Source organism: Centroberyx gerrardi, chromosome 17, assembly GCF_048128805.1.
Source record: "Centroberyx gerrardi isolate f3 chromosome 17, fCenGer3.hap1.cur.20231027, whole genome shotgun sequence".
Lineage (NCBI taxonomy): Eukaryota > Metazoa > Chordata > Actinopteri > Beryciformes > Berycidae > Centroberyx > Centroberyx gerrardi.
In genome coordinates this window covers 15,910,357-15,921,191 of record NC_136013.1, presented here as the reverse complement: position 1 = coordinate 15,921,191, position 10,835 = coordinate 15,910,357, and the positions used below count along the sequence as shown (strand labels likewise).

At 42.7% G+C, this 10,835-nt stretch overlaps 1 protein-coding gene across 1 annotated transcript; it reads right to left on the bottom strand.

The window, feature by feature from the left end:
• Positions 1–1,339: 1,339 nt before the first annotated feature.
• Positions 1,340–10,821, bottom strand: LOC139931689 (zinc finger FYVE domain-containing protein 1-like). Its single transcript, XM_071925267.2, has 11 exons — positions 9,364–10,821; positions 8,721–9,225; positions 7,841–8,055; positions 7,390–7,496; positions 7,166–7,274; positions 6,904–7,001; positions 6,570–6,687; positions 6,259–6,429; positions 5,847–6,027; positions 5,608–5,721; positions 1,340–2,490 (listed from the first exon to the last, which is right to left on the bottom strand). The coding sequence occupies exons 1-11, from the start codon at positions 9,871–9,873 to the stop codon at positions 2,258–2,260; spliced, it is 2,361 nt and encodes a 786-aa protein (XP_071781368.1). The 5' UTR covers positions 9,874–10,821; the 3' UTR covers positions 1,340–2,257.
• Between the last annotated feature and the right edge of the window lie 14 nt (positions 10,822–10,835).

Here is a 10,835-nt window from a genome sequence, read left to right as displayed (position 1 = left end):
TCACATGTACGTACAGGCGTGCACACACTCCCTTCCTCCCACATAGGCGGACGCGAGCACGCACATACACGCGCGCACACACACACACACACACACACACACACACACACACACACACACACAAACATCAAAGAGAGGAAGGCAATTCCAGAATACATTTTGACAGACAAGAGCTGATATGACTTTAATCTTATGCAGTTCTTCCACCAGTTTAGCAAGTATCCAGACATCATTGCTAGAAGTTTATTGTCAACAGTTTAAAATGTAACAGTAATTCCTGCATGATCTTTAGTCTAGGTAAGGAGTGTTGATGATAGCACCCAACCCCATCAAGCATGCTGGACGACTCAGTCACAGAGTTTCTCTCTCAAACACCACAGAGGATATTTGAAACAACAGACTGCACAAACCTGCAGGGGAATGAGCTTCAGCATAAGACATCAGACATGATCTATTTCCTATTCTATCCTGTGCAATATTAGCATCTCAGAGGAGGGCTTGTGTGATGCAACATTCAGACATTTAAACCTACTTGGAGACAAGGCAGATACATCTTCCCAGACATTACAACCAAGTTCCAAGTTGTGAGCGCAGGGAAAATAACTTTATCTAGAAGGCGTACAATCAACCAAGACCATTTTTCCACTTTTTAAAATAAAAAAAACAAGCATAATTGTAAAGGCATCTCCATGTGCTTTGTAATATATCCAGATGTAACGGTCTCATTATTCAATGAATAAAACTATTTATGACACAAGAGATATTGTCAAAAAAGTTAGTTAAAGCTTTCAATCACTAAATACGGTTCAATATCTCAACATTTAAGTTGGGCTTTTGTTTAGGTTTTACTTGATGTTGAATTACATAGGATATGAATGACTGGTTAAAATAAACAAACAAAAAAAACAACATGGGAAGGGATGGCTCACTTACGATCACTACATACAGTAGTCATATAATAACTAATTAACATCACACAAAATAATACAAGAACCAGGAAAAAAAAAAAGACATAATAGCTTTCAATAATGGATGAAAAACAATTCAAAAACAAACTGTAACGGAGGGTTGAAACAGCACACAACTGTGTTCAGCTTAGTCAGAATTTCTTATCTCGTCAGCCGGTGCTTACAGAGACCTGGAGGCATGAATGTGATATGTAAAACTGGTTTGGCGAAGAATTTGTATATTCTTCAGCTTTGCAAAAATATATACATACTGTGAAGCAGATAGCAACTGTCAATATTGGGAAATAATTGAAAATCAAGGCGTGTGAGGAACATAATGGGGGACAGATAAAACTTGATAACATAATACACTACAAAAGTGCCACCCGGTATAAGAGATAGTGAGGTTTAATATTGGTTTTCAGAGACCATCCTCTGAACAACTAAAAGGCCATGGATCTCTCAGACTGTCATGCATGCCAGAGTGCTACTAAGTATTTTTTTTTCCATCTTCAATACATAAATAATTTTCCCACATTTCAAATGTACACTCGTCTAACATAGTTCTATGCCTTCATACAACCACAATCGCATGGTAAAATATAAAAGTTATAGCACAGACACAGTAACCTGAATGATTTTTGGCACACCAGATATCCACAAATCTAGACCAAGATTTCAAATCAATTTGCGGCTGACTAATTGATTATCTGGATATCTGGTTTTTAGCCATGGTAAGCAACAGCTTTTTACAGCTGAAAAAGGCTTAGTGCAAAAACTAAAAAGGTTGCAATAGAGCATGCAATGGAACCTGCGGTTGTAACTGCATGGATAAAAATATCCCCTTACCATTACACATACGACATCAGAGAAACAATGCTCAATAATAAGAATTACTTAAAACTAATCAGACCAACCCCACAGGGTTCTCAACTAGCTAATATTCTTTAAATGATACATTTTTTCTTTTTTTTTTCTTTCCCCATAGTAGAAAAATATTTCAACAGCCTTATTCAACATAAAAGTAGTGATTTGTGTCAGTGAGAATCAAAATATTCACTCTGTCAATAATCAGAGTGGAAATACAGTTTTCACACTCAAGTCAAGTAACACACATGTTCCGGCTGTTCTACAAGGCCACAGGAACTCTGAAATCCAAAATCTGCTAAATGTCCTACATTTGCTAAAAACTTCCTCGCCACAGATACGGGACAGAACCATTGGAGTAACGGAGGTATAGCAGTAACGGATTGTGGGCTGAGTGAGTGAGTGGTTCTCTCTGGTGCTCTGAGGAAGGAAGGCCGTCCCTGTTAAAGGTCTCCGGGTTTCTGGTTGCAGCTAGCGCAGACGCGCACGGGGTGGTCCCAGCCCCGCGAGGGAACCGCACGGCGCTCCGGGGAGCAGTCGTCGCACACGCCCTGTCCGCAGGCGCGGCAGTGGTGCTTGGACAGCTTGGCAGTGAACTCGCGCTGGCAGTTGTGGCAGGACAGGATTTCCTGGTCAGGCACCCAGTAGGCAGGACGGGCAGCATCTTTCACCAGGCCTAGGGAGAACAGGCAACACACACACACACACACACACACACACAAGCACTTATTGGTGATAGCGGTAAGGTAACAGTTTGTCATTTACATTTACGACACGCTGTGTGAGAGGAAGGCTCGAAGCAGCAGCAGCAACCGCCATCATAACAAGCCATTTAGTCGCCCAATTCAGTCTTATTTTTCTTAAAACAAGTGAAACATTCTGAGATAATTCCACTTGTTTCCAAGGTAGTTTAGCTTGTAGTCAATATAACATGTCAATATCTTGAAACAAGGCAGAATAAGGCAGCTTACTCCACTGGTATGAAGAAAATGATTCAAATTCTTGAAACAAGATGATTTGCATTTGAAACATCTGATCTCATTGGCAGATTCTAAGACTCAAAACTAGATTAAATGACTTGTTAAAATGTAGATTTGTGCAGTGCTACAGAGTATGAAAAAGTTGTTATCCCCAAGCCATAAGACTGCTGAACAGGACTCTCACAAACACTCTGATGAACATCATTTCTATCTGATGCATCAGTCACTTTAAACTTTACTATGCAGCAGGCACTTAAACTCTATGTGCCAGTCTCTTTATCCCTCCATCTACCTCCCACGCACCGTGTTATCCCTCCTGATTAACACCCAATACTGTTTTTTTTATTTATTTTAGTGTTGTAACACTCTTTGCACTCACTTATACTACTTGAAATACTTTAATTGCTTGCATCAGTCACTTATACTACTTCTGTTAAGACTCAACATTTAGATCCCCAAATACCACTGCATAGCTGTACTTTGTTGTATTATCCATGCTGTTCTTTTCTTACTCTTGTAACCCCAAGAAAAGGTTTTTCGTTTAACTGTACACTTGTGTAAGGCCAAATGACAATAAAGTAAAATAAATTGAATTGTTATTGGTCAGCCTAGCTATGTGCCTTGGCCCGAACTAGACTTGAGTCTGGGAAGCTACTGACCATGTAGCTAAAACATGGATTTGGTAATAAGGAGGTTGATTTTGTTGTGATTGGAGCAGAGCTTGCTCTAGGGTATTTTTGGGGGGCTGGTGGTGTGGATCTGCTGAAGTGTTCAACACGATATCAGGTTGTCAAAAAAAACATTCCAGTTATATCTATTACCGATAAATGTGGGCCACATTTATTGGTAATAGATATGGCTGGAATGTTTTTTTACAGTAGCCTACTATAGATGTAAAAATCATATAATGATCATACATTAATAAGGCTTTGGACAACAACAAAAAGCTATTCGCATTTTTCCAAATATGATATAGACAGGCCTCAAACAGTGGGCTGAAGGAAAAAAGGCTATGACTTGTGGTGCACTTTTGATCGGTTTTGCAGAATGTCACATTCCATCTTCTTGAAATATACCCATCTCTCCTAGAGCTGCAGACAGTCTCATTTGAATTTTCCATGTGGATAAGACTGACTATCAAGTATTATATATCAGGCTTCTTAGGTGTTGAAAGCCAGCAGGGTCAGCTGTCCCTTTAGCCTTCTCTTGAAACTATTAGCCATGTTAGAAATTATTGGGTGTAATGGTGTGAACTAGGTGTAGGCCTAAGTGTGGATATAGGGTAGCATAGATGAGTATGGTTTGATCAGTTTGAGTATAGTTTGATGTTGAGTGCAGGTCTAGTGGTGGTTGGAACTTACTGTTGATCCTTCTGGAGATGGTATAGACCTAAATCATTGAAACATCTGTGGTGGGAGGTGCCCACCTGATAGCCCCAATGACATATGGTCCTGTGTACATGAACCAGCTTTAGATATAAATAGCCTAAATCTCAAGGCCTATTTTTTTGAATGACACTTTCACCTAATTCTACAACTTATTTCTTTAATTGACCATAAGCAAACAAGTAGTGCTTGGCAGGGGAGAATGAGGCACCAGCCAACCAGTATAAGAACAGTATTCAAAATGGAGTGCTAAAATGCTTTGTGTACACCTATAGTTACACACTACAGAATAATTCAATGCATATATTGCATCTCGACAGAAACACAAAAGTAAATTGCCATCACTCTATAGGCTGCTATAAAATCGTTAGTCTCTGCAGAGATACTGGACAAAACCACATCCTAGACATTGGTGCAGACAGTTTGGAAGTAACTGAATCCACAATGCTGCACAACCACTGAAAGATATCTGCAGGTGTGTGTCTTGTAAGCGAGCTCAAAGGTTTATATCGCTGACAGACAACTGCATAGCAAAATAGAGTTTGTAGGTTACAGTGGAATGCCGAACAAACAAACAGGGTTACTGTTCACCTATCTTGCCTTTGCACTAAGCAATAGATAAAATAGAGAAGAACTGAAGGTCCATGTAGATGTAAGAATTAGGTAGCAGGACACTTCTGCCTGAAAGCACTGCCACTGAATTGAGGCAGTTTTACAATCCTGTGCTACCACATCTGGGAGGATTTCAATTTCCCAGCCTGTAAACATTTTTATTAGCAAGAAGAGCAAATTATACGCAAATGCAAATTCTGTATTTCAACACCTGCTTCATGAATCAGACAAAAGCAGGTAATTTTGTTGATATCACTCATCTAGTACCGCAAATAATATAAACAAACAATAGCATCCATTGAGCAAGGTGGAAATCAACTGCCTCTGTCTGAATTCAAGCTATTTACCGACCATTTGGTCATAACCACTCCAGACTGGAGTAAGTATGATTGAACATCATGACAGATCAATTTCCCTTCCATTTATATGACTTACAATGAGTGAGCAGGTAGGAGATTAGTGTCTTGCTCAAGGACACTTCAACAGGACACAACTGTTGATGTACACACTGGCTGTTGCAGGGACCTGGGGCTTACGGTACCAGGACAGGCTCTCTTACCACTGGGGCACTAGGCCATCCCATATTCCTTATAAGGGAAGTCTTGTTGGCTAGACTCCTGCATAACATGTTTGAGAGTTCAAACTAGAAATAAGATCCCTCTGCTATTCCAAATAGTATGGATTGTTTCTTACTGTAAACAAACACAATCCCCCTCTGCCACCAGAGGGCAATGTATCCATACTCTCATGTTTACTGGGTCATTGATTCCTATTACATAATAATTCTCACTAGGTCTTGTTTTGGGCAACACTCACCAAGTGGGATGTCAATAGCAGTAACCACCGCCCCTAGGGTGTTGGTCACCGCCTCTCCAACCTTCCTGGCTAGGGTCCCGCCTTCTTCCTCCTCAAGCTCCGCCTCAAGCAGCTCTGCACAAAGAAAAAACCCTTAGCTCACCCAGACGTTAAATGGCTTCTTAATAAACAGAGAGGAAATACAGAGGACGTTTAACACAGCGGAGGAAGGTGGGTTTGAGGAGGCAGTGTGTGTGTACCTGTGTGTGAAGCTCTCTGCTCGAAGCAGACGTCACAGACTCTAACAGGGGCGAGACCCCAGCCTCTCTCAGGGACGGGTGTGGCTTTGGAAGAGCAGCTATCGCAGAAGCCCTCCCCGCAGGCACGGCAGTGATGCTTGGTGTCGTTGTCCTGGAAGACTGCATGACACTTATGGCACGCCTTGTGCAAGAGAAAAACAACAACAAGGGAAGTAGTTATTGGCCAAGGCCTGGAAGGAAGAGGACACAATTTGAGCCTATCCGAGCTTTATCTTATGACCTGCAAACATAGGTTGTGTAATAGGCTCTGAACACCAGGGACAGACTGTAAACATGTCTCTGGACAGGAAAGTGTTGACTCGGCTGTTGGTGGGGGGGGGGGGCTGAGGGTGAGGCTGCGTGTGTCACTCACAAAGATGAGGGAGTTGGGTTTCCAGTAGGCTGGGGCGATCTGATCTGTCAGCCAGGAGGTGACGGCCTTGGCAGGCTTGACACTGAGCTCTGACACAGACTGGGCCACTAAGTTGACTCCATCCAAAAGACGCTGCGCTGCATTGCTATTGTCCTTCAAAAAGCCATCCGACTGCAAAAAGCAGAGACCGAATTTACTACACAAGTGCACAAATCGTTGCCCAAGCACAATTCTATGTGGGCACAATTAAGGATATGAAGCAAATAAAGTCTATGTTTGGATAATCAATTTGAGAAGCTTGTTTCTCTTACCCCTGGCCATATATGCTGGATCTCAGTGCGGACAACCGTATCCACAGGGTCCTGGTTCCCATACCAGTATTGACGGCTCCGATAGATCACTCCACAGCCGGGACATTCAATCACATACCTGCACATACAGAAATGTACAAGACTCTATACAAATAACAATTACATTTATTAGCATCTATAATTCACTGTGGGACATCTAGGTTAGTGGGAAAGGAAATATTGATTTTAGGTCCAGTTTTAACACCAGTGCTAAAATTAGGGCGTGTAAAGGTAACACAACCCTAACCCCTGCCCCGTTACACACGACCTTTCAGGTCATTCCCCAGCTACTCACCCAGACCAGGCATATTTGGCAAGGCCCATCCATGGAGAGTCTGAGGAAGCGGAGGTCTTAGGAACAACTATCACTTCCTTCCCCCCTTCATAGCAAGCCTAGAGTGGCGGGACATACAGTGATTTCAACTTTAAGGTCATCAGTCATGGAGCAAGGGTGATAAGGGTGTCAATGGTAAAGAATGAAAGCTTGATCCTATCTAAGCGATATAGGCCTAAAGTTCAAGCAAATCTAGGGTAAAGAGGCGAGCCACCATGCTTACCTTACAAGTGTAAATGCGATTATCATATTGAGCAGAATAACGGCAACGATGCTTGGCCTCATGGCACACTCCTTCTCCTAAGTGATTCATGCTGTTCTTGCAGCCAGATCTGGGATGAGAGCAGCAAGACAGAATGTTAAACAGTTGAACTAGCAAGAGATGGCAGGAGAGATGCCAGAGGAGAAAAGAAAATTAGGAAAAAACAAAGATAGAAAGGTACTGACCCACAACTGAGGCAGAGGCTTGAGCAAGTGAAGTACTCATCGGGGAAGAAGCAGCCGTGGGCTACAAGCTCATCTGCAATTTCCCCATTGAAGCGCTCACTCAGAGCCTGGAGGAAAAGCAAAGACCAGCAGAAATGAGATAGAGTCAGACTGCATAAAGAGTACAACCATTCACAAAAGCAAATAGAAATTGTACCTGTTCTTCATACACAGATATTCGAATACAAACAGAATAACTGAATTTCGCATAGCATAGACCTTACATACTTAAAACTTGAACGCTACAAATTCATACAAGATCACCTTTATGTGAATCCAGGAAACAGTTTTAATGGTGTATCAGTTCTGTTCAAAGACTCTCTAAGACAGCCAGTGTTGGCTTTACAACAACATCCAGCCAGCCTGAAACAGGTTGGAAGCCAGAAGATTTCTGAGCTATAAACAGCCCTACCTGCAGAGCTTTGAAGATGACCACAGGGGTGCGAGGGGAGCGGGTGGCGTTGTTATCCAGGAGCTGCTCCAGATTGTTCTGCAGGCCGCGAAAGTCAGTAGGGGGGCTGAGGGTCTGTGTGCCCCGGTACTGGACAGAGCTGAAGGCCTCTGGGAAACGGCCCAGCTTCCTGAAGCGCTCCAATAGCAGCCGATCTACTGACTCGGATGACTTATCTGAAACAAGAGACAGATGGAGAGGACAAAAGACATCGTAATTAGAATATAGACATTCCTCTATAGTACATCGATGGCATGACATCAAAATCAGACACAGCATACATAAATCTCAGACTTTGAACAGTGGGCTTTATCCCATTGTAAGGAAATTTCCCTTAAATTGTCACAGAAATATGTGAGAGAAAAATACTCATTCTTTCTCATTAAAAGGAAATAATAAAATATAAGTGGCAAGAATCTTCAGTTCAGCAGTTCAACAGCAACCATAAGCCTACATTTTCGTTGACAACAGTCCAAAAAGTAGTATTTACTTGTTTCACAAGTTGGAATGCCAACGGCTATTTCTCATGTTCTGGAACATGTCAAAGAATCAGCAAGGTGAAACACTTGAGGCTGGTTCTCGCTAAACCTGTAATCATCTGTGGAGGTTAACCCTCAATTTACTTTAAAAGCACTGCCTTTTGTCCCACCTGCTGATGCAGATCTACATTCCCAGTGATACAGCAACAATGTACTGTGCTAGTACCAGCCTACGAGCCCTATTCTACTTAAAGGTGTAATTTGTTTAATAAATGTGTAACAGCCAAAGTGACGACACTGCACTCACTAATAGTGGGACTTGAGAGTAATCAAAATATTGAGATTTTTCCCTCTACACATACCTGAACCAAGCAACTTAGTGTGGACTGTTTCATGGAAGATGACCACTGCAGGACCCAAGGTGGACAGTGGGACGTCCAGGCCGCAACGGGCCGTTGTGGCCTTCAGCTCCTTGGTGAAATGCTTCAGGTAGGCGTCCGAGGCGTCCCCAAGGAATTTGAAGAGGTCATCGTGCAGACGGTCAGCATGGGTGCGGTAAATGATGAGGTCGGAGATGGCGAGCACCTTGAGCAAGAGACGGGTTCTCTGGCCCTGTTTGGAACTGTTCCCGAGCAGCCCCTCCGTATCGATGACCACCACTTTACGGCTAGGGTCAAACGCCGCCCACACCCCCACCGTACAGGACTCTTGTGTGGGAGAAGTCTTGAACACCTCGCGGCCCATGAAGAAAGTGTGGTTCAGGGTGTGGGATTTGCCCTCTCCCGTGTTGCCAAAGATGGACACCACCTTCAGCAGTCGGTCCGGTTCGCAAGTCAGTTTCTTCACAAATGCAGCTTCATCTTTAATCTTTGGAAGAATGAGAGTTTATTAGTGAAAATTATTTAAATAGATTTGTCAGATTCCCTACAAAGAATTGATATAGTAATAGATCTAAACATTTCTGTTTGCCTATTGAGTGACAAGTGTCATTTTTGCACTACTCACCTGCATTTCCTCATTCTCATCGACCAGGAGAAAACTGGACACCTTCTCCAGCAGTTTTGCTCTCTGAGCTTTGGTCTCATCGGCTGTTTGGACAGAGGGCTGGACAGATGTCTGGAGAGAGCTGACCTCAGCGGGTTTGGGAGGTGGAGGATAAGAGGTGAGCTGGTGTTTCTTCTTGTTACCTCCACTGTGGGTGCGTTTCTGACAGTCTTGGCACAAGTTAACTTTGCAGTTCTGGCAGCGGACCACAGATCTATGGCGTTTGCCACTGTCTCCATTACCTCCTTTGCAGTTGTCACAGTAGGGGACGTGCCCAGGACCTATCTGAACCCGCTCATGGTTCTTCAGACGCTCCTGGCTGTGGAGCTCAAGCTCACAACGGATACACTGCAAGCTTTTACACTCGTCACATTCAAATGCAGCCTCCTCAGAGCCACCACAAGCATAACTTTCTTGACATATTAGACTAGTATTGACTCCCTTTTCTGAAGATGAGCCATGCCCACTCATCGTTTCTTACAAAGTAAACGTGAACACAGTGTAATGCTAACTGGAATAGCTTTGACTACAACGCCAACAATTTCCAATAGCAGTGAATGAAAAATGCAAACCATGCGCAAATACTGTGATAATTGTGCTTTACAGGATGCGCCAAATGACCAAATACACAAAGGTTAAATCAACTTGAACAAAAAAATACCCTAAAACAGCTGCATGGTGACAGTGCTCCCTGTGACCTCTAACAATTCAAGAAGTCCCAATAATTCACACAGCTTATCAAATCAATTTTAGCAGCATGAATTCCAAACACTTAGAATAGTTTTACTATTATGAGACTCAGTGCAAATACACAGTGAGGCAATGAGGTGGAATCAGCCGTCTCCTTGAGCTAACCTGATTTCTCACCAAACTATTTTGCCACTAGTTTGTTCATCAAACAAAGTAGCGATTTGCTGCAGCTGCCAGTATACGTGAAACATAAAACATTGCTTGGGTTAGCAAATCAAAGAATTATCTTGCTAAAATGGTACAGAAACAAGTGCAGATAGCCAGTACCACCAGAGACAATGAACTCTCCCTGAAAAGATGAATGTGCAAATGTTAACGTATCCGCTAACAACAGGCTAGCTAGCAAACAGATTCTCAGTAGCTCGCTGGCAAACTCGGTAGGTAATTTGACATTCTAGCATGAATACTTACAACTAGTTTCGATGGACAAAATCCAAAGAAAAAATATTATTAGCAAGCCAGCAAGCCCCAACAGTTCCTATGCGTTCAAACGAGCTAGCTAGCTTCCAGTTTGTCAACTGAGCTATAACAACATATCAACAATAACAACAGCCAGTCGATGTCAAATGCTCGGATATCCGCGGGTCCTTCTACAATAAAAGGCAGCGCGGGAGGGAAATTGGCACAAATCCGTTTGAAGAGTCCTTAAAAAGTGTTATTGCATTAATATTCTTCCGAGCAGT

Bases quoted from the DNA above. Each gene is read 5' to 3' on its own strand.
- LOC139931689 (XM_071925267.2), bottom strand. From the start codon at position 9,873: ATGAGTGGGCATGGCTCATCTTCAGAAAAGGGAGTCAATACTAGTCTA. The intron at 6,430-6,569 runs GTAAGAGAAACA...TGCTTTTTGCAG, and splicing joins TCCAGCATATATGGCCAGGG to TCGGATGGCTTTTTGAAGGA. The intron at 5,722-5,846 runs GTACACACACAC...TTCTTTGTGCAG, and splicing joins GCAGAGAGCTTCACACACAG to AGCTGCTTGAGGCGGAGCTT.